The following is a 25,280-nucleotide window of genomic DNA, read 5'->3' as shown; positions in this document are numbered from 1 at the left end:
GTGTTAGAGGACGGTTAACTTTGTCTGATCTTAAAAATACATGAGTGCAGGTTGATAATGAAGGAGTAACAAAAATGCTAGGAATGCCATGCGAAGAAGTGGCAGTGGGATTTAGTGCCTGCATTGTTTGAACTAAATTAGAAACATAATTAGGATCAACAGTTTGATTAAGTTGTTTCTTATCAGTAATAAGATCGGAAGGTTGTATCATATACTAATTGTGCAGGTGTTGCATTAATGCCATTCTTGAGAGCTGAGCGCAAACCTAAAAGTACGATTGGAAGTGTCCATTTAGTTTGGTTATCTGCTTTAAGAGCATCTTTTAAATGCCTATGGTAGCGTTCCAAAATTCCGTTTGATTGAGGATGGTAAGCTGAAGTTCGAATTCGGTTGCAACCTTTAGCATTTGTAAGTTCTCGAAATAGAGTAGATTCGAAATTGCGTCCCTGGTCGGTAGTGATAGTGACTGGGCATCCAAATCTGGAAATCCAACCGTGCAATAAGGCACGAGCAGTTGTTTCTGCAGTCATATCAGATGTAGGAATGACTTCAGGCCATCTTGAAAATCGATCAATAACTGTTAAGCAATACTGATTTCCATCAGATGGGGAAAGTGGTTCAATGAAGTCTAAGTGGATGTGAGCAAAGCGAGCATCCGGTAGGGTAAATGTACCTGTAGGAGATTTGGTGTGTGTTATTATTTTTGCTCTTTGGCAATTATCACAACTACGAACCATAGATTTAATATCGTTATGCATGCCGGGCCATACGAATCTTTTTGAAATTAAATTAATTGAGGCTGACATACCAGGGTGTGAAAAATGTAAATTTTCAAAAACTTGTTTTCGTAAACTCAGAGGAACAAAAGGACGGGAATGTTTTAGAGACATATCGCAATATAAACTTATATCCTCAATAGGAAAATAATGTTTTTCTAATTTTAGAGAAGTGGTATTTGATTGCAAAAGTGTTTGAAGTTCTTTATCTTCTGATTGAGCAGAAGCAAATTCTTTATAATTGACGATTGTTGGGGAAATTTGGATAATCTCAATACGAGATCAGCATCTTGATTTTCAGAGCCTTCCATGTATCTAATATCAGTAGAAAATTGTGAGATATAAAACTACTAAATAAAATAGTTGTTTCTTGCAGCTGACTAGTAAAATCAACAATGCTCGGAATCGGGTATTTGTCTTTTTCAGTATAAGCATTAAGTGCTCTGAAATCGCCAACCGGACGCCAGTCATCGCTGTTCTTTTTCGGAACTATGTGTAGCGGAGAAGCATAATTGCTGTTGGATGGGCGCATGTGACCCAAATCCAACATATGCTGGAATTCCATTTTTGCAATTTTTAGCCTGTCAGGAGCGAGACGTCGAGGTTTAGCATATACAGGTTGGCCAAAAGTATCGATATGATGTTGTACAGAATGTTTAATAATTTGATCGGGGCGATTTACTGATGTTAGGAAATTCTCTTAAAATTTCAGAACAAATATCATCATTTACAATTGATTTGATAGAATAAATATCAGAATTATGAAATACACAATGCGTATTTAAATGAGATTCAATATCAAATAACTTACGTTTTCTAAGATCCGGTTTTAAATTAAAGTAATGCAGAAAATCAGCACCTATAATGGGGATTGAAACATTGCATACATAAAAAGGATACACAAATTGTCTTCGTAAGCCTAAATTAATGGATAATAATTTCCGTTTGTAAACATTAATGGAAGTTCCATTAGCTGCAATGAATGTTTGAATTGGAGCATACATTTTATCTATTTTCGATGTTGGTATCAAAGAACAGTCGCTTCCTGTGTCCACTAGAAAGGATAAATTACTTTTCTGATCTTTTACAAAGATGCGACGAGAGGTGAATGGCGAGGCGTATGTCGCCGTTACTCCTTGCCGTTGTCGTTTAACACTGTAAAATTACAGGGAGGTACACACTTATGAGCTTTCGAGTTAAATTTCCTATGATACCAACAGAATCTGTTAGAACTTTGGCTTCTCTGTCGAAAATTATTTCGATATGGAGATTGAGTCCGAGTAACACTTCTGGAATGTCTCAGAGTCATTTTAGCAACTTCTTCTCTCAAATGTTTTATTTCTTTCAAGAGTTCAGAGTCAGCATGTAAAGAATTTTGAGAGGAAACAGCACTTACTTGTGGAAGTGATATATCCAAAACTTTATCGGCAATTTCAGCAGCTTTTAATGGTGAGAGATCTTGTACTGATGCCAAAATAAATTGTGCGTTAGAGGGTAGTTGTTGCAGAAATAACTCTAGAAGGAGAGTATCAGATACGCTATGGTTTTCAGCTCTTTGCTGCATTATGCGAAGGAGTTCGGATGGTTTACGATCGCCGAGTTGTTCCCCAGCTAACAATCGACGAATTTCTTGCGATTTCGTTTCCCCACAACATTGAATAATTTCTTCTTTTAAATTCTTAAAAGGATCAGATATGTCAGGCAAAATTATTATATCCCGAACCATCATGGCAGTTTCTGGCGGTAAATTAGCAACACAATAATTTTACTTAGTTTTGGAATCTGTAATGGCTTTAGGTGTTGCTAGTTGAAACGTAGATTCGACCATAGTGAACCATAAAGCAGGATCCGTAGGAATTAAAATTGGAATTTTTACAGCAGCAGTTTCAGTCATTTTAAACGAAAATAGAATGTCCGGAACGAAACGAGAAAAGGAAAGTGCAGAATCACATCAAAACGAAAAAAGAATGTCAGGAAGTCACCATTAAGGTGAAGGTAAATAATGCGATAATATATATTTATCGTTAATAGATGACATGAGCCAAACGTTTAACAAAACATTTATTGGTGATTCACAACATAACGAGAAACAACTGCTGCTGGGAGTCCAGAACGAAAAGGACCGTTAAAGTAGATGTTCTGACATTCTGATGGAGATAGTAGTACAAGAGCTGTTGTGAGTGGAAGTTATAGTTGGGCTTACTTACAAGGTATATGCGCTTGCAGCGCCACCTCATTACATGTACTGGGATGAATCACTACACATACTTAATTATGTATGTGTGATTTGCGTATTAAGAACTGTTTTTTCTTCGACCCCCAATCGAACTTTCCGATTTGGATCGACCTCCATTAGACCCCCTGGCTCAGATCGATCCCCACTTTTGTTAAATTGACCCCTGGGGATCTATATAGACCACTTTGGCGACCTATGTTTTAGGTCAACATATTCTGATTTTTTAGTATTTTAGCGCCTTTCGACTCCTTATGCCGATTTTCTTTCAACCAAGGATGGATCTAAGAACTGAGCAGTGCATGGGATTTTTCCGTGAATATCGCAGAATTCCACGTATCTCAAGACCATTGGTTTGCGAACTTCCACGAATCAAAAACTTATAATCCAACGAAATTTTTAAACTTATGCTAAATCTCTTTAACTAGACACTTACATACTTGTGATTCTTCTTCTAGTTTGATTTCTTTGGTTAGGCTGATTTTTCGTAATTATAAATATTAGAAACCACGCCGGAATCTGCTAATATCACAATTTTAATATCATTAATTTATATTTGTATTTAACTCAACTGATTTAAAAGTTACGAGTTGCGATTCCTTTTCATGCAATTTGAAAATCTTACATTGCAATTCCTATTCACTCCATTTAAAAATCATGAAACATTCTTTTATGAAACGCTGCTCTTTTTAAGCACTTCAAGCCGTAGTAACTTAAATTCAAAATTTGCATCGCTTAATAACATATTAAGGATACAGAAATTTGAAAAATCATGTGTAAATGTTAAATAATGATAAATAACAGTCAAAAAATGACATGAATGTTTGATGGAATCATTGTAAACCAGGCTCATCAAAAAGTGATAACTCAAATTGGATATTTGCATATTGTATTAACATGAATTAGAAAAAAAAAAACATGTAGAAATGACTGACAAAATAGTCAGTGCAAAAACGATCAGAAAATGTTCTGGATTTATGATGGAATGGTCGCAAGTTTAGCGACTGAAAGTAGATGACAGAAATTCGAAATTTGTGTTGTAATAACATTGAAATTTGAAAAATCATGTGGAATAGCTGAAAAACAATTGTAAAATGGCATGGATTTGCAATAGAATAATTTTTTCTATCTGAGCCCGGGAAAATGGGTTAAATCGAATTCAAAATTTGTATGTTGCAACGACATATATTAAAATGATAAAAACTTGAGAAAGCATGTGCATGTGTAAATGACTGGAAAAAAAGTCATTGATAGCTGCAAAAGAAAAAAAATATTGAAAAACCACTCAGATATACAATAGAATCAGCACAAATCCAGCGCATCAAAAAATTATGATTTTTGCATATAATATACCTTTAAAAATATCAGAATTTGAAAAAAACTAAACACCTAGAAAGGGCTGAAAAAACAAGAGATAACTGCAGAAAAAAAAAATCTTTGTTACGAAATCGGAGAAGATGGAATCTTCATTAATTGAACGTGTCCAAAAGTTGCCCCAGTTCTAAATCTGTGTGCCATATTAACACTGAACTAAAGATATGGAAATTTAAAAAAATATGTAGAAAAGGATAAAAGATGATTAAAACCCTTATGGATTTTAGGGGAAATTGGCAGAAATAGGCCTTTTTAAATAACTTAGTTTTAAATATATTGGGTGCATTATCAGGATTGAAGTGCATGTGAGACATAAATTGATTATCCTAAGGGCTAACAAGTGAATGTCACAAAAAAAAAATTAGAATTTTCCTGACTAATTTGTAAAGGAAAAAAGTGGGAATCTTATTTAAATTAAGCTTAATGTAGGAAATTCAAAATAAGTCAGAAAATGTCTGAAATAAAAGGAGCAAAGTGAAAGAAGCTGAACTCTTTCAAATTTATTATTATTAATGTAGAAAGTATAGACTAATTTTAATAACAATGAGTGTAAATACTTATTTAAACTAAATGTTCTGTGTGTTTCTTCAAACTCACAGTCTGGAATGATTAAACTGTAGCTGAGAACAGAAGAAAATTTAGGCTCATTTTTTTATTTTTTCTTCCTAAGTTTCTCAAACAAAAGATAAAAGCTTACTCAAGCAAAAAATTTTCCTAGTTGAGCTCAAAATTGGCTCAATAAGATAATAAGAACTATAAGAACATGTACCTAGATACCAATATCTAGATTTTTTAATATCTGTTCTAGAAAGGCTTTCAATATTGGAACAAGATTCATTTCTATCAAGTAACAATATTTTTTTAACAACATTATAAGCCTTTAAGGGACCCAGATAGAAATGAATCGTTGTCCATTATTAAAAGCTGTTATAGGACTGATATTAAAAAATCTAGACATCCCAATGTTTGCCCAACATCGTAAGTCTAAAAGGGTCCTACATAGAAAATAATATTGATCCATTTTTCAGAGCCATTCTATGACAAATATTAGAAAATATAGACCCCCAATATTTCACTATATCTTCACCTTACAAGCATTCTATATAGAAAGTAATATTGGTTTAATGTTCAAAACCATTCAGGGACCATTATTACAAAATATAGAATCCCCAAATATAGAAATGATGAATGAAATGAATATGTACATGATTATTAGTATTTTTTTTAAAAATTTATTATTTTATTCAAGGGTTCTTGTGAATATTTTGAAAAAATTTAATATGAATTAGACTTACATAATTTATTCCTTTTCTGGTGTTAGACGGAAAAAAAAGTAAAAGCAATGCATTGTACTAAAAATTAAAATATACTAATAGTATTGGAAACTTTATTTTAAGGTATTCTTTTATAAATGTGTTTTGAAATTATTTTGTTAATGCACATTTATATGCAAATAGTATTTGATTTTATAAAATTATTTTTAAATGATTGTTTTAAACTATTTATAAGGTCCAAAGTTAGATGAACTAATGAATGAATTAAGGGAAGAATTCGAAAGCAGTCCTCCATATCCTGGTAACTATGTGCCTACCAAGAATGATATATGTGCCGCAAAATATTCTGCCGATAATCAGTGGTATCGTGCTCGAATTCTTAAAAATGCTAAAGATGGTGTTTTAGTTTCTTTCATCGATTTTGGAAATGTAAGTATTGATGTTTTTCTTCCTAAAAATATGGTATTTCCTTTAAAAAATGCAGCCTTATTTTGAATTGGGAAAACTACTTATTTAATTTGTTTATTTTAACTGTTGAGTATGACTGCTCAGGCTTAACAATTGTTATGAATTCACAACAGAAATATCTATATTTTGTTCTTTTCCAAGCAATTAAAATTGAATTTTGTTTACCTAATTGAGATAAATATTTTGTTGTAGTTAGTTCCATTTATAGACTAAAATAATAAGTCTAATTATGATTAACATTTTTTGAAATTTATTTCAAAATTAAAGATACTGTTTTTTTATTAAAAATGCAACGTTTGTTATTATTTTTCAATCCAAATTGTAACAGTTTGTAGATTGCCAGCATTTCTTCATTCAATCCTCTTAATTCAAACATTTAAAGATAATAGATCTACCTTATGTTTTCACCAAATCATACTGTTGACATTATCTTCATGTACCTTTTAGTGGTAACCTCACAGTACTAGATGGCAGAGCTGTTGACTGCAACATCGGACTCACTCTTATTTATTCATTTGTATTCATATTTTATTTGTAAATCATCTGCAATTCTATTTTAAATTAACTATTATAGTCATCATTATTAGTCTGATAAATGTTACTAGTGCTGAACCACTAACTTAGCTGAATGAGTTGATTGAACAGCTGACTTGTGCAAAGTTCATTCATCAATCATTGACTGGTTCAAATTGGATAACAATTTGATGAAAGAAATAAACAGATCTTAAAGGTGCTTGTGTGAAAGACTTCCTCAGTTAGTACTGAAACTTATCAAGTATAACATTTTGCATAACACCAACTATACTAATAATTACTATTGAGGAAATTATTATTAACACAGTTGTATGTACATTTCAAAAATAATCTAAGTTTCTTGGTCTAAGTTGTTTTTTTATTTCCCTCCAACTCATGACTAGAAAGAAACTGGTTAGCTAGCTTTCTTATGTATGTTGTCTTAAGCTAATTGCCTGTAATATTTTTGACTAACACTGTGTTAATGTATTTGCTAACTTGTCTGTTTAGCTGAATATTTTCAATAGCTCAAATTATTTTTGTTCAATTTTTTTATAGAAAGAAGTCCTACTTCCAGCAAAATTAGCTGCATTACCTGCCAAATATAAATCTCTTCCACCATGTGCCCATGAGTATGCTTTAGCATTTGTGAAGCTTCCAAAAGATGTAATTAATTCTATATTTAAAATAATCATATTATTATTACAATAGCAAGATTTATTGTTTGACTAAAAAACTAAAAACTGTTAGGCATTGAAATGTTAAAACTTGTACTTTTTATGCATTTTTAGTTTATAGATATTATATTATCTTGTTTATTTTATGAAACAGCTGTTTTAAAAATATGCTGAGGATCTAAGTTTTTATCTGATTTACCAATTTTTTTTTATATAATTGTATTGTAATCAGCAAGTTAAGAAAAATAATTTATGTTCCAAGGAATTTCAGTAAAATTTAAACTATTGAAATGTAAATTTATTTGAAAAATCTTATTTAATTTGTGCGATTCAGTTAATGATTATTTCAAGATATGATTATTAATTTTTAAATATGTAATTAAATATGTAATCATAAAAATATTTCTTGAATGTATAAATGGTAAGAATTTAACTCTGACAATAAGGTGACAATCTACATTTTGAAAAGATAACACTCATAACTTAGCAATTAAAATAGCAGTTTATTATTATTATTTTCAATTGTCTGTCATACTTCAAAAATAACACAAGCCTGCGAAATTGAAGTTTTTGAAAAATACAAGAGGTTATTGTTAATTTATATGTTATTTGATGCCCTGATTCTGAAAATGACCTTCATTTTCCACCATCACGTCAGGATTTTTTGTAAAATCGATATAAATGTTTTTACTAAAATCCTATTTGGAACGGAATTCACTCAAACAAGATTGACCTGAGAGAAGGGAAGAGGAAACCGGCTGCAGATGACTTATATTTGATATATGAGCCTTGAACTTCTGGATGCTCCGAGTCTGAGGACTCTGAAGAAATGACTGGCAATTCAGTTGGAGGCACAAATACATCAGTTCCATGCGGAACGTGGTGTTTGGTCGATGGAATGTTATCAAGATAAGATACTTTGATTTTTCTGGTTATACCCACGAACATTGCAGGAACGAAAATAACAAGTGGTTCTTAGGCTCCCTCCATGTTATAGGAATTCCAAATCGTAAGGGAGTCTTCTTTCCTCGGAACCATAAGCGTATATCTTTTAGACACTGTACACAGACTTTATGAGGAGCCAACGATTTGGCCTGATCTCAGAATCTCATCCAAAAATACGCAAGATAAATATGTCTTACATAGTCTGTAATGCTCCTCGTGCGAATTTTAACAACACTATGTTCGCCGCATATGTAACAAAAGTCATCTGGGAAATTTTCACAATATCTCGAACTCGAAGCTATGTTTCACGAAACATACAGAGAAGAACGTTAAAAATACTTCCAAAAAATGACGCCCGATTACCCTTGCTAGTGTTCATTAGAGGTCAGCGAACCAAGATAAGAATTTTCATGACGCTATTGGTCGAGAAATATGGTGACCGAAAGGTGTCAAAGGTGTTCTTTTGTAGATTTAACCAAAGTAGAATGTTGGTCAGGCAAGAAGAGAAGTAATTCAGAAACAAAAGAAAAAAATATGGTAAATGTTCATAAAAATTCCAGCAAAATTGAATTTTTAGAAAAATGTGACGTGATGGAAAATTTTCATTATTGTTTTCCATTTTAGCACCAAAAAATACATAAAGTTCAGCTATCAGACCTCTTGTATTTTTTTCATCGCAGGCCTGTGTAATTAGTCTTTCTATTTTATTATGAAAGAGGAATCTTTCACATTAAAATTTTTTTCAAATAAATAACTCATTTATGTTTGAATAAGTTTCAAGGAACAAATATTTTGTTTAATTAATACATAAGGAAAAAATTCAATTTTTAATGTAATTAGTTTTTACTTTGTGTTCTTTATAGACTTCTGTATTGTATATTTAAAACTTTATTATCAGAAAATAGGAAGTAAGCTACTACACACGTTGGAAGTTGTAAATCATTATTTACATAAGAAGGATAAAAAAATTTTTAAAATTTTTTTCTTCTGATCAATCACTAAGTAGACCAAAATAAGGATTATATAAATGTATAACCAGTTTGTTGGACGATGAAATTTAAAGATAGTTCCTTATAAATTCTTGTATATCCAACCTTGTTACCTTAAACACTGATTTTCCACTAATTTAATCCATCTTTTTGACAACAATGATTCAGCCATAGATTTTTAAAGGTGTCTAAAAATATCTATTAGACATGGTTATAATGTAACACTTTGTATGTGCTAGGAATAATTAGGTAAATAAAGTCTTTAAAAAATATAAGGTTGATTTGAAAAAAAAAAACTCTCGTCTATGCCTATGGTTTAAAACAAAGGAGTTTTAGTTTGAGCAGATACATAGAGCTAAATGTAGGAAATAATTTTATTTATGCCTATTTATTGTAATATTTATTTTATAAGGCTTAAAGTTAATGAGTAGAATAAAATTTCATGTAAATACTATTACAGTTAAAGATCTTTATAACACCAAATTTGAAGTACTAGGCTTTGCGTTATATAGAATTTTGAGTATGTTTAAAATTTTGAATTTAATTTATAAGGGAAAAAATGGAATTTTTCAGAGCATTAGAACTAATATCACAAAAAGAAAAAAAATTCAATTTTGGTTTGCTTAGCTGTTGAAATTAACCTCTCAGCAAATAATGTAAAAAGTTAATAGTTCTTACTTAAATACTAACTTTTTTAAACTATAATTTTCATTTCTTTTACATCCACTAAACCAGTATGGTTTATAGAGAATTGCTGTTTATAGAATCATGTTATATAGATCTTCTATCGTGATTTAAAAAAATTTTTAAATTATATTTTGATTAAAATTAACTGTCATTTCTCTTAAAAGCACAGGACTCAAAACACATATTGACGCAGTGGACTGTTATTTTATTTGCTTCACACATTGAATTCACACACTTGCCTCTTTTGAGGTTGTTAATACACTCACTAGTTCTCGTTGCTTACACAGAGGGCACTGCTTGCATACAAAACTGAACATTAACTGTTATTTTATAGTAGAGTTATGATTTATGTCACCTGTGAATGAGTTTTTTCATTGCTAATAACATCTTTTTAAAAGCGACTGGCTATGTAAAAAGGAGTGGATGACTAAAATTATTTTTGCTGAATATGACAATATTGGAAATGTATTTGCTTGACAAGAAAAATACATTTTTAAATGCACAAAAGCTTAATGCGCAATGATCAATGTACTGGAGTTGAATGTTCAAATAAAGTTTTTTTCTGAAAAGAACAGTAGTAAATTATAACCACAAAAGTAGAAATAATATATAAATGCTGATCCTGGCTCAAATTCTAGCGCACAAATCTGCATTCATATACTACTGTTACAAATTATAATTTTTATAAGCTATATGAATTTTTTACGGAAAAAAATACTCTAATTTTATCATTTCGATCTTGATTCAAATCTCGCTCAAGAGTTCTAGCCCACTTGATATCAGTTCATAAATCCCGGGCTTCAAATCTTTGAATTTTTGTATCTGGTTATATTTTCCGAAACTATTGATATTTATTATAGAACAGTTTTAGAACATTTAAGGAATTAAAACTGAAATATTTTACTATCTATAAATGTACAAATTGACGAAGAGAGAAGTTGGAAGAGCTGTTTAAAAATGATATAAAATTAGTTAAATTGCAATCTGAAATTAGAAAAAATAATGAAATAAAACTAATGATAAGTATAAATATGGTATAATAGTTGTAAAAATATGGGTTCTCTTAAAATATATCTTTGATTTCTTTAATGAATACAAAAAAGTAATGACCGAATCCTGACTTTAAGGTCCTTGTTGAAGATAATATTGGCTACCTTACGTTAAATTTAAAAAAGCAGCAGCCGTGCAATTCGAATAATTAAGATCATATTATTCATCTATAGAAATAAATTGGGATCGCTACATCATCATCAAATCAAGTGTATTATTTAATAATGCGAATGGATCTAATTCTATTCCGGTGACATCACTAAAAGAATAACCTTTTCTTTATTAATTTTAATAAAATTAAGTTTGTATATAAGTTTTAAAAAAGTTTAATTTAATATTTACACTTTAATTGAATTTTTAGTTTACGTGTGAATTTTCATGCCTCTGATATACCAATACCCTTTTTAACGCATTTCGACCAATTCCACAATCCGCATTAAATTGCAGTTCTATTGTAGCAGTGAATGTTTTTGTATATATTTTAAGCTAAACAACTTTTTTTAATAAAAATTGCAAAATATTTTTTGTATTCTAAAAGTGATGATCAAGCTTTTTTTTGTAAGATTTTTAATAAATGTGCCTTTTAGGTTGAAAGTGCAAGTGATGCTAGAGCTGCATTTTTCGACGAAACTGTTCAGCATAGTAGCCTAAGGTTAAATATTGAATATAAAAATGGTTCCTTGTCCCATGTTACTCTTTTAACTACTGATGAGAAAGAAGACATTGGGAAAAAATTGGTAGAAAAAGGATATGCTCTTGTTGATAGAAGACCTGAGAAAAAGTTCTACAAACTTATAAGTGAATATTTGTCTGCTCAAGAAACAGCAAAGAAAAATAGGGTATGATCATTTTATAATCTTATATGCTGTATAATTTTTATTGGTTTTGTATATTGGATATTTGTAGTGGCTGACAGAGCAAAAGTATCAACTTATAACATTTAAAATGAAAAAGTTGGCCTGATTAATTTCGTTATCAGTCTTTGAGACAGGTAATCTATAGCTGTAGCAAGCACAATTGAAGACCATGGGGGAAAATGGCTTAGGTTCATAACAGTTTTAAATTTTTATTTCCAAAGCAGCAGGCGATACAGACATTATCCTAACGCTGTACAGGGATCAAAGGAAAATAAAAATACAAATACAGAAAGAGATGAAATATACAAAATACAAAAACAAAACATCAAACACAAAAGTTAAATCAAGAACTTAATTGAACTTAGTATCGGGAGTAGATGCAGTTCTTTTTGAGAACTGAACAGTAACAGTTGATTCAGAGAAAAAACGATTTTGTTCTCAGAAAGAAGGTTTATTCTCAGTATGACCAATCTTCATTTTGTAATAACTGTCAGAGAGAACCATGTTATTGATTTGTGAGAACTTAGTAATCCATAAACAGGGTTCCCACGGTCCCTAAAAGTTCTTAAAAACTGCTTAATTTTTATTTTGGAAAATAAGGGCCCTTAAATGTAATTAATTTTGGTACAAGGTGTTTATAAGTCCTTAATTTTTTAGCATCACTATAGTTGAAAGGAACGATTTTTCAGTTAAAATTTTTAAAGCATATAGTCGCTCTCTTATCATCCAGGATTAGACCATGCATCGAGGGTAGAGCATTTTAGAAAGACTAGGGATGTGTGAGGGGGCTACAGGCAAGGGGAATAAAGCATGTCCTTTCATTAACATGTTGGTTCTTTCTTTAATATATTCTAACTTTTGCCTAGAATGATACTCATGAGGATAGTGAAGCATTCTAAAGGAAAAGAATAGAGTGTGGACAAGGGGATACTGCACATGGAAGAGATAGTGCTTTTTGGGGGGTTGAATTATAAGGTACCTAAGTAGAAGATCCACGCTAACCTTCAAAATCGTCAGAATTCAAGAACAGTTCTACTGGTAACGCATCTGTTTATAGGAACAAAGTAAAACCCTATGAAAAGAAGTATCAGATAAAATTTTTGAACTAGAATCTATGACAAAAACTATTTCTACAAAACTTAAATTAAACGAATTTGTATAATATATAAATGTGTAATAAGTAATTTTAAATTTAATAAAATTCTGAATTCATTTCATTTTAATGAACACAATTAAAACCCCACCATTGTAAGCAAAAGACCTTCGTCACAGAGCCTCAACTATAATTGGCACTTGGAGAATATTTCTTTTCTTTAAACATGCCAATAATACATTGATCTAACCAAAATTCTATTTTCTTAGTCAGAAAAATTATCTTTATCCATTTCGTTGTTGGTTCAACTGCTCTCTTTAGCAACTGAAGCTAAGTCAATTTTGCTGTATAAATGTACCTTACAGACTTTGTTATTGTAATACATTATTTTCTGACAAACATTTAAACCTGAAGTTTGAATAATTTTACTGGTTGAGCACTTTCCACTAGATGTAAGGACACAACTTTGTGTCTTCTTCAGATATTCATTTTATCATAATTTTCAAAATTGTCAGCTCAGTCTTTGTCCTACCTTTATTGCTGCTCATTTCTGTTAAAGAAAAAACTTATCTACCTTTAATCAATTCATATTTATTAATAAATTAATCTCAATCAAGTAATATATATCCGTTGCCATCTTCACAAGGAATACTAAAACTTCAAAGAAATGCATGAAAAATTTGCAAGTTGAAGACATTATCACAATCTTTGTGGCCACAGCAATATTTAAGTGACTGTATTATTTTTAAAATTTACTGGTAGCCTTAAAATTTTTACTCTCACTGAAAAACTTTTTTTATGTTGCCCTTTTTCCCTTGATATTTATATATTTACAAATCCCATTTGTTGCATTGTTTTTCATGTAATAATGCAAAAAACGTTTTACTGAGATTTTTAGTAATTGATAACTTTAAAGAAAAAGATATAATTTCCATTACTGTAAACAGTTTCTTGCTCTTTTTGTAGCTTATTAGTAAAAATACTTAATAGTAATTAATGATTATTTTTGTTTAAAATAAACATTGGTAAATATTGTTATGCATTTGAGAATTCCTTAAAAATTAAATTTGATACATTTTAAGTAAGTTCACAAAAAGTATTGATATACATGAAACTAACTCTAGTTTAAGAATTTTTTCTTCTAGTTCTAATGATTTGTTTGAAGTTTGACTAAGTGTTTTCAGTGTAGTATCTTTTTTTATGACACATAAATTATGGCTTTTTATGTATATCATTGAAGTTATAGATTTCAAAGATATTTTTTTGTACTGATGAGTCAAAACATTATGACCACCCCCTCATTTCTCAATTGAACTGACCTGGGTGATGGAATCTGGATTTCACATTGATCATGTCAGGGTATGTCATCTTCCAGGCAAGCAGTTTATCTCTACCTGTACATATACATTTGTATCATACTCAGTCTGGCGATGGTGGTGTTATGCTTTGGGGCCGTTTTCATGTTACTCTGGAAATTGAAACTTCCAGAAGGACTACTGCTGCTTAGACATTTGGTACAACCTGTTTCCAGCTATCTACCAAGAACGTGTAGCATGCATGCCAAGGCAATTGCAGCTGTTTTGCAGGCCAAAGGAGGCATTATTCAGGGTTGCCACGGCACCGGGAGAACCTGGAAAACCGGGAAAATACAGGGAATTTAAAAGTCAAATGCAAAGACAGGGAAAATGCAGGGAATTTCGCGTTTTTCCTTAAAAACTGGGAAAACGCAGGGAAGTTTTTAGTTTTTTCGCTGAAAAATTCCAATCTCTTTAACAATCATAAGAAGAAACGATCGCAGCTGTAGCTCGCTCCAAAAACGAAATAACATCCGTTGAACCGTGCGCGGAAGCTCATCCATTTCTACCATCGTCACTCCCCTCATCTTCTGCATAGGCCAGTCCAATTTCGAGGAGGTAGCTCTTTCTCCTCTAGAAACTCACAAATTGCGCATGCGCAAGTACGAGTCTCTCCGTCTCGTCGAATGCGCATATGGACTCGCGCTCGCGGAAGTGGCAACATTCCATCTGCTGTTGCGTAATGGTGTAGCTGTTGTTTGGTCGCTCGCATGTGTGTTTACATGTTGAATATTTTGTTGGTATTTTTTATCAATAAAAGTTGGTTAGTGATTTCTTTTAAAATTGAGCTGCTCTAAGTCCGTTTTCAATATGGATTGGATGGATAAAAATATTAATCCCGACTTTGCAGCATGGGTTACCGAAGTTCCGAAAAATCCATTTGCTGTGTACTGCTTGCTGTGCAATAAGAAAATAAGCCTAAGTAATATAGGGAGACAAGCGCTTACCAGTCATAAGAAGACAAAAAATCATACAAAACGAAGTGCCGATTCAGAAAACACGCCATCAATTTTGGATTACGGAAAAACGGAAGTTGCGCATACCTCAAGTCCAAAAACAAAAGATTTGGTGTCCGGAAATAAACCAATAACTAACTTTTTAATTCATGAACAATCATTTAAAGCTGAACTGTTATGGGCATTAAAACTCGTTGCATCGCATTCGTTGTTTAATGCTTTTAATGATGTAGCGGAATTATTTTCACTAATGTTCGCTGATAGTGAAATAGCCAAAAAGTGTACGTTGGGGCGTACAAAAATGTCGTACCTTATCTGCTTCGGATTAGCACCATTTTTTCAACAATCTCTTCTGAAATCTTTAAGGAACAAAAAATTTGTCATATGCTTTGATGAAGCTTTGAACCGCATTTCGCAAAAATGTCAAATGGACCTTATAGTAAGATATTGGTGTGATTCAACTAATAGAGTCTCCACAAGATATTTTAATTCTGTATTTTTAAGACGTACTACAACTCAAGAACTCTTTAAGAATTTTAAGGAAGTTATATTAAGTTTAGACTTACAGATACTTTTACAAATCAGCATGGATGGACCAAACGTCAATTTAAAATTTTTAAAACACGTCAACGAAGAACTTTTGTCCGAAAATGACTAAAATTTTAAACCTGGGTACTTGTGAACTACACATAATCCACGGAGCGTTGCAGTATGGACACAAATCTACTGGGTGGAAAGTAGATGTTACTTTAAGAGCAATGTATGGAATATTTAAAGATAGTCCAGCAAGACCTGCTAATTTTCTGGAAGTAACAGGTTCTTCCGAATTTCCATTAAAGTTTTGTTCTATCCGCTGGGTAGAAAATATTAATGTTTGTGAACGTGCTCTTAAAGTTTTTGAGAATGTAAAAAAATAGAGTTCAGTAAAAAAGAAATGCCTGGATCTATGACTTGTGACAATATCAAAGGTGCTTGTCGGGACAAATTGATTCTAGCTAAAATTAGCTTCTTTTCCTATATTTCAAATATTCTTCAGCCATTTCTTAAAAAAATTTCAGACCTCTGAACCAATGGTGCCTTTTTTGTATGAAAATGTCTTCATTCTTGTTAGACAGTTGATGAAAAATATTGTCAAAAGTAGCATAATTGAAGAAGGAAAATCATTTGACAGTTTATTTTTGATTGATCTTGATGATCCGAAGAATTTACGGCTGAGAAAAAATACTGACATTGGAATAGTAACTACAGGTTACTTAAATTCTAGTGATGCTACTGAAGCAGAAAAAAGAGACTTTTTGGTAGAATGCTTTTTTTTGTGTGAAGAGCACTACAAAAGAAATATTTGAACGTATGTCTAAGAATTTTGCTGTGTTGAAAGCTGCATCCTGTTTAAACCCCCATCTTTTAAAGAGCAATCCGGTATTGTGTGAAAAGCGAATGGTTAGTTTGCTTCAACTTCTTTTTTCGAATGCACAAATTTCCCCAGCCTGTTCAAAACGTGCAGAACTCCAGTTTGAAACTTTTCTGGAGAAACTGAAAAGTGTTTACAAAGAGGAACTTAATTCATTTAATGAAGATATGCGATTAGATGATTTTTATTCGAATATTTTAAAGTCCAGTGAATTTTCTGAACTTTTTGAAGTCGCAACAATAATTCTTACATTGTCGCATGGCAATGCTGCTGTAGAGAGTGGATTTAGCATAAACAAGGATATGCTTGTTGAGAATCTGAAAGACGAGTTCTTAGTTGGACTGAGGACTGTTTATGATGCCATACATTTTTATGGGGGGGGTCCTAAATGTTCCACTATCTAAAGATTTGCTTCATTATGCAAAATTAGCGCGAGGGAGGTACCAACAAGCTTTAGAAAAGCAGAGAAGCATCGAGCTAAAGAAGAAGAGTCCAACAAGCGGAAGGCAGTAACACAAATCAAATTGTTGCCGAGGAAAAAAATGAAACTGATATCTGAAAAATCTGTGGAAGTTGCAGAAATTGATGCTCAAATACATGAATTGAGCAAAAAAAAGGATTGCTAATTTTAATTGAAAATAGTTTTTGTTAATAAGTTAATCAATAAATTGTTTCAAGATAGCAAGAATGTTATTTTTTTTCCACCTGAGACCTTCATTTTGTGTGAAATTTATTTAGAGCATTAGGTGATTGGAAGTGAGCATGATTGGTTAATATAATTCCTGTCTTGATGAACTTTGGGTAAGAAAAATTGTTTCTTTTCTGTATTATTTTTAGTAATGTTGAATTATTACTCACCTCAAGTGAAACTAGGTGTTAAAACTAGGGAAGTAATTTTTTTCTAATCTAAGTGTTGTTCGTGTGTTTCTTATAATACTGCGTATACATACTGGGAAATTTTTTTCCAGATTTGAGTGGCAACCCTGATTATTGAATAGGTGGTCATTATGTTTTGGCTCTTCAATTTACTAATTATTTTAATTTGTGATTTGCTTCTATCATTTTCGTTATTTTTTAGGCTAATCTATGGGTTTATGGTGATATAACAGAAGATGATGCAAAGGAATTTGGGTGAAATGTTTTTTCATCACTAATGTACTGTCCAAGAAAAGAACATGGTCCAGATATAATCACTGTGATCGTTGTGCCTAAATATTTCAGAGTAATTTGTATGAATGAATTTCTGATTAAATTGTTAAATGAATGAATTACAAGAACCATTATTGAATTTTTTTAAACAAAAACTGAGGGACTCAAGATTTTTAAAATTTAATTACCAAAAATGAATTTATTCTGTTATTTTAAATTAAAAGATGGCAGTGCTTTATTCATGGAAAAAACCATGATTTGACAGTGTAAAAATATCTATGTTTTACAATAAAACTTTAAAAAAAAAAGGAGATCTTGTGCCTTTAAACTTTTTATATTCTTTTAGATGTACTTTTTATTTCAGATACATGCTATATTTTATTTATATTCAAATTTATATGTTTTTAATATCAGGCTTGAAGTTACATTTCCTACCACTTCCATCGCCAGGATTTTATTTTGTATGAGGTTCCAATTTATATGCACTTTTGCATAGATAGTGGAATCCTGGTTTTACATTGTCTGTTTCATGCGTTATCGTGCTTCCTGAGTTATTTCTGCTATTCCGTGCCTGTGTTCCTTCACAGGATGATCAGCTATCCGCTTATTGACCGCAGCCTTGACTTTGTTCTACTGGGAACCGTGTTTTTATGATCATTCCACTGCGGGACCAATGCGTGAATGGTAAATTGATTCCAAAAATATAGAGTACAATATACATAAAAAACAAATTGATCATGTTTCCAAATATTTAATTTATGTATCGTGCTAAATGGGACATTTTGTTATCAAATTGGAAAAAAAAAAATTATAGAATATTTTATCTGCATTCAGTGTTTATACTTAATGTTGCTAGAAAAATCATTAGCTTAAGTTACTTTTTATTAAACTTTTATTTAGATGCATGAATTAAGTTGCTAATTTTTATACAAAATTTTATTATGATATGAGGCAGAAAATTAATGTTTTTTTTTTATCAATATTTATTCAAGTTTAAACAAATATTTTGAACAATTAGTTTTCGAATAATTTAGCAATAGACAAAAAACAGAGCTTATCACTATCATGGTAAAATTACATTATGCAAAGTTAAGAAAAATATGAGCAAATGGTTATATATTAAAATATATAAGTTTCTGCAGTAATTAAACCAATTTCATTCGATTAATAGGTGTCTTGAATCTTTTTCAGCCTTTCTTCATATAAGAATAGTATAAGACTTTGACAAATGATTCACATAAATCAAAAATTGAAACTAAACATATGCCAAGCCACAGCCCCATATAGCCTCCTATGTAGCTGAATAGTTCAACGCTCTATAAAATGCAACATAGTAAATCAAGGGTAGAAATGCATCATCTTAGATTTTTAAAACAATAAACAATGTCAGACAAATGTGAAATGTTTTCATTCAAATTATTTCTGGCACATTTTTCAAACCAACTCATTTCAAAAATCAAGGAATGTTCAGTTTTTAAAACTTTATCCAGGTTTTAAAATGTAGGAAAATAAACTGTCTGATTTCTTAAGATATCCAACTGAATAAAAATCGGCAATTTTGATGAAAATTTTGATTTTTTTTTAAAGTATCCATACTTAATTTTAGTTAATTAGCCTTAAATTTTTGATCTCTGATTTTTCAAAATTAAGTTATCGGGAATGTATTTCCGAAACCCGAAATTAACTCCCTAAAATAGATTGAAAAAACTTTTTTTCTTATGCTTTCAGTATTCCAACCTTTTTTTTTTATTTGAATAAATTATATATTTAAAGCAACTAAAATTCATTTTTCGGAAATTAAGTTTCGAATTATAAAATTTTTTTTTTGTTCTCGGCATTTTCTTACATTTTAAATGCATTTTCTAAAGAACGTTGATTTGGAGAAAATTTCTTCATGCTTTCATGTATTGCAAAAAAAAAAATTAATAAATAAAAATTCTTCGAAATTTTATATAGTGATAGCAATATTTTGAAGAAAAAAAACATGTCTGAATGTTAATTTGTTATTTTTAATAAGAATAATAAATAAGAATATTTAATAACACTATTAATAATAATATGAGAATATTAAATATAAGAATATTAGAGAACTTTAAATAAGAATATTTACATTTTTCTTTTAAAATTCAATATTAAGCAATATATTATGATTTTGGTTCAAAACACAGGTAATCGCATTATTGATCCAAGAAAAAAAATTATTTGAAATTTACGCATTACAATTTGGCGTTGAGCTGTTTGCGTGACATGAAAAATTTGTACTTTTTAAGCTCAAATTGAAATTATTTTGAAAAAATATTTAATAAATTTTAAAAACTTTACTTCATATTTATAATTTTAAGACTCCTGCTTTCTAAACATAAAATGAAATTTTAACTAAACCTTTTTTTTAAAAAAATTGCGTTAAATTTAGTCGGATACCTTAAACTATAATTTCACTTCGTTTACTATACTTGGGGTAATTCATGAAAATTAATTAAATTTCATAAAATTCATAAAAATTAAGCACATTCCATGATTCTCCATATTGGATAAATTAGCGGATCTATAAATAAATGACTAAAGGAATCCAAGATTTTATTATTTAGCGAATCGATAAATTTAACGAATCAAAACAGTTAATTAAAAAATGAAGTCACAAAATGTTGAACAGAAATTGGCTTGTTTGAAATATAAACTTGCGTTATCGATTTCTTTTGATTCACTCATTCATGTATTTGTTACACTACTGATTCATTCGTTTATCACTTCACTATTGACTCATTCAGTCAATGATTCATAGATTTGATGATGTTTTTGCTAAACGCATTCAGTTATAAACTAATTCGTTGATTCATTGATTTGCTTATCAGGAAGGAAAGGTATGAAAATTGCTCTAGCAAACTAATTTTTATGTAGGGTGTTTAAAAAATGCATCGAGAAACTTTTAAGAGCGGTAGAGCACATAAAGTTGGCATAGAAATACAAGACGAAAAAAGTAGTCTTCTGCCAGATGGTGTTCATTCATCAGCACCTCTGCTGTCGATAATTGAGCACCATCTAGCAGAAGTGCCGAATTAATCATAAGTACCTCTGGTTCTAGTGATTAAAACTAAACTAAACTCAGCGGCGCGACAGCCCATAGAGGGCCAAGGCCTACTGTGCCCATCTCAGTTTTCTTGACCTTGGGCTCTGGGGTACAGAAGCAGATGTTCCGGTTAGGTGGTCAGCCGAACTCGGAATCCCCAGTGTTAGTTCCCAAGCATGCTTGGTACTCATTTATCGACCCACTGAAGGGATGAAAGGCTGAGTCAACCTTGCCCAGCCCGAGGATCGAACCAGGGACCTGTGGCACGACAGCGCTACCGCTCAGCCACCGGGCGTCGGTTCTAGTGATTAGTTTGGCATTATGTACTGGTTCCATTGCCTTCAGTCCCGCAGTGGACTGATCGTTAAGACACGGTTCCCAGCAGATCACCGAAGTCAAGCATCACTGGCTGCGGTCAGTGTGCGGGTGGGTGACCACTTGGATCAGTCTGCGTAGGGACCGAGGGTGTGCGGTATTGGTCCTCGTTAAACTGTGCTACCGTAAAGTGCTCGACTTCGCGCGCAGGTCGTCAGGCTACCGAAGCGGGGGTGCCATCCCTTCCGCAGAGGATAAAAATTGCGATGGCATGTCTTCGGATCATCCTCCGGGATGTTTCCCAGACCGTCGCCAATAGCCCATTTTGCAGCTCTAGTGCGACGTAAATTAACAACAACCATTGCCTTCATCCTCACCTGATTTAGTAAAGCTTGATTTATTTTTCTATGGTAAACTCTCAAAACTATTATATCTCAAGATTTTGTTGAGTCTGCAAACCCGTCTGCGTTTTTGCTACAATCAAACAAACTATATTGCTACTTCCAAATTCAAACCCCCAGATGTGTTTGACCGTTTTTGGCAATATCTAGGGTTCGAGGAGTCTAATGGTATTTTTCTGAAGTATTTATCACATTCTATCAGAAACATGATTTTATGAAACTCTACATTCGTTAAATATAATGTTTTTTATTCAAGAAATTGTTTTTTTCAAATCTCTTCATTAAATTGCGAATACATTTTTAAACGACTAAAAAGAAACGTATTTTATAATTTAAAAATAAAGGATTAGAAATCGGTTATTGGAGAAAAAAAAATATGAATGAAATTTGCGCTAGACTTGCGTAGGCAAAGTTTCTCGTAAGTTATCTACATTTAAATATTAATCGCCCCATTTAAATATTTCTTCATAGTCGCCAAACTAGTTTTTTTAAAAAAATTACTTTTATTTTTTCTCGGCTTCTGCTAAATAAAAACTGTTGAAACTTTATAGAATTTGCAATAGAAAAATACATAGATTAATATGGTACAATGGTAATTTAAATTTTTTTTCATCCAGAATTAAATAATTATTAAAAACTATTTTTTGCATGAAATTATCTTTGGGTAAACTGGTTTTATGAGTAGGTGCAATTTTTTAAATTACTTTATTAGTTTTAATAATGTGACTTAAAACGTAAAAAGGAAAATTAACATTATGGGGTCCGAACTTAAGATTACATTCCTGACCAAACTATGGGGACTCCCTATATTTTGAAGATTAAGAATCCAAACATGCAAAAAAAGTATATGTTTATTCAGAGAAAGTACGTTTTTGTGTCCTATTTCTTAACATAATTAATAGTTAGCACTACATAATTAGCACATTTTAGGTCACCCCCAGGAATCATTGGGATCAACATCTAGTACGCGAAAATTCGATCATTAGAGCAAAAGTTATTCAGGGATATATATATATATATTTTGCTCGTTTTTTTTAACTTTAATATATTGTATGTCCTATCGTACTAGAATTCGTACAGTAGTCGCATATTATATTTATTGTTAGTCTATAATAGCTAATCGTAATTATTTGTTATCGTATATATTGTTAGCTTGCAATCATGATTACATGTAATCACGATAACATCAACACGATTGCTGTAATCGACACCTAACTCTGGAAAGGCTGTAGTCGAATTTAAGACTTCTAAATGTCGCAATTATTGTCCCTCGAAGAATCAAGTCTAAATGCGACAATTATTTTACAGCTCCTCTAAATCTAATACAAATGGTCATTTCTCGTTTTTTCTTGTGGTAGATTAAAAAATTGCTCAAGGCAGTGCTGTGGACTTCAGGGGAAAATGTCGCATGTTGAGGAAGCTAGAAAATAAGTGACGAAATTGCAACGAGAAATCACCCGTTAAAAAAGCTTTTAAATGTGTGGAAATTAATCGGTATATGCTCCAGCGATACGAAATTTTCCTTCTATCGCATTTACGGATGATTCTTGAATTTGGATTTAAAGTAGCTGCATTTAGGCAAACACTGACTTTACAACTCAAGGTAGCGTAAAAGTTGTGACAAACTTCTAAGGGAGTTAGGGTGCATCATCAAGATTAAAATAGCGTAGGAACGGAATGTCATACGCGACTAGGGACGCTTACATTTTATGAAATGTTCGGAAGCAAACGAAGAAACAGTTCATAATAGGAAAGTGCCCCTAGTGGCGTATATATAACGTTTTTAAAACTTGTATCTTTGACAAAAAATAGACTAAAAATGTAATTTAAAAAACTAGATTCGAGAGAGAAACCGATTGAATATTTGAAATCAGCGATATGAAGGTATTTAATATCTGTTAAAAAAAATCTCATGCAACAGAAAACGAAAAAATTGTCCTCCATTGTTATTCACGATTAATGTAATAATTCAAACACCATCTAAAAATTTTATAAATATCGACTTTTTTATTTATACTAAAACTATCTTGTGTCGAATAGGTGTTTAAAATGAAGCTTTTATTGTCAACTTGAATTAATATTCTCCAATTTTTTTAAAAAAAATGTTGATTTTCACAGCACTAAATTTATAATTTGTGATTCTTACAAATAATTTCAAGTTATTAGTAAATATTTGTATTTTATTAAATATCGTAAAAATAAATAGGTTAAGAAGAACAGCAAGAGGTTAAAAAAATTGTGGTTAACCAGAAGGTCAGGCTGAAATATGCGAATTTGTATGTGCTGCGTGATACACTGTAAAACCTCCAAAAGTTTACAATTCAGAAATCACATTATTTAACAAACAATAAGATTTCAGAATGTGCAAAAAAAGATGATGAAATAGAAAATAGTTTTTAGCAATTCTTCGGAAAGGGTCGTGCAACATAACAAAATTTTTCAAACAAACGTTTAAAACCATAATTTTGAAGACGCCGGCCGGCTTGTGTAGGGGTTAGGGAACTGCCTTTGCATCAGAAAGGTTCTGGGTTCGAATCCCGGGCAAGGCATGAATATTCTTTCCTTCTCTGTACTATCTGTCCTTACTGTGGGAGCAACGTTGACCCATCTAATATGGTGCCCCTGAGAGAGTGGCGAACAAATCTGCCCTTCAGGTGCCTGTATGATCTAGGTCATTATCCAGGTGGGGGCATTGGGAAAAAAAATAATAACAATTTTAGAGACATTAAAAATGACAAAGCGTAAGTTTTCTTTATTTACATAGCTGATTGAATTTGTTTAGGAATAAATTTTCAATAGTATATATTTTTTTAAAAATCTTTATACTTACATTATACTTTGGCTGGTAAATTTGACGTTTCATTTTAAGCTTTCGAAAAGAATAATCGATCTGTATAGCACTTACTCTGGAACGAAATATAGTATTTAATCATCATTTATACGTCCTCCGTAGCCGAGGAGAGTTATTCGTTTAACGCTCTAAATAGAACAGGGCTGAAAGTCTATATATCAAGAAGGAAAAGAATAAAAACTGGTAAAAAATAAATTTCATTATTAGCTTTTTTTCGGGAATAATAAAATACCTATACCTACCAAAATTTTTTAACGGATACAATTTCTATATTGAATTGCTTCATTACCGAGAAAAAAAATTAAAGAAATGAATTATTTAGTGTTAAGTTGTTGTTGTTGTTGTTGTTGATTTACGTCGCACTAGAGCTGCACAATGGGCTATTGGCGACGGTCTGGGAAACATCCCTGAGGATGATCCGAAGACATGCCATCACAATTTTGATCCTCTGCAGAGGGGATGGCACCCCCGCTTCGGTAGCCCAACGACCTGCGCGCGAAGTCGAGCACTTTACGGTAGCACAGTTTAACGAGGACCAATACCGCACACCCTCGGTCCCTACGCAGACTGATCCAAGTGGGTCACCCACCCGCACACTGACCGCAGCCAGTGATGCTTGACTTCGGTGATCTGATGAGAACCGTGTCTTAACGATCAGTCCACTGCGGGACTATTTAGTGTTAAGAATAGATTTATTCCTAACGTAAATTATCTATTATTGAAATAGTTTTACTACCAGTTTTTTCTCTTTTCCGTCTCGCTTTCTGGCCTGGTGTAGAAGCAGTGGGTTTGTATCCCTCTGTAGTCTTGTATGTATCTTTGTGCTGTTCTTTAATTTG

At 31.7% G+C, this 25,280-nt stretch overlaps 1 protein-coding gene and 1 pseudogene across 1 annotated transcript in view; one reads left to right on the top strand and one right to left on the bottom strand.

Annotated features, from left to right (window-relative positions):
- LOC107444575 (staphylococcal nuclease domain-containing protein 1) overlaps positions 1 to 18,118 on the top strand; it is a 61,339-nt gene extending 43,221 nt beyond the window's left edge. Inside the window, exons 15-18 of the mRNA XM_043041169.2 lie at positions 5,893 to 6,086; positions 7,197 to 7,304; positions 11,574 to 11,825; positions 17,737 to 18,118. Coding sequence (XP_042897103.1) covers positions 5,893 to 6,086; positions 7,197 to 7,304; positions 11,574 to 11,825; positions 17,737 to 17,793 — 611 coding nt within the window. The 3' untranslated portion in view covers positions 17,794 to 18,118. The remainder of the gene's footprint in view (positions 1 to 5,892; positions 6,087 to 7,196; positions 7,305 to 11,573; positions 11,826 to 17,736) is intronic.
- On the bottom strand, positions 1,906 to 2,670 carry LOC139427035 (uncharacterized; annotated as a pseudogene).
- Positions 18,119 to 25,280: the final 7,162 nt, after the last annotated feature.

Source organism: Parasteatoda tepidariorum, chromosome X1, assembly GCF_043381705.1.
Source record: "Parasteatoda tepidariorum isolate YZ-2023 chromosome X1, CAS_Ptep_4.0, whole genome shotgun sequence".
In the NCBI taxonomy this organism is placed as follows: domain Eukaryota; kingdom Metazoa; phylum Arthropoda; class Arachnida; order Araneae; family Theridiidae; genus Parasteatoda; species Parasteatoda tepidariorum.
This window is presented reverse-complemented; position numbering and strand designations above follow the sequence as displayed.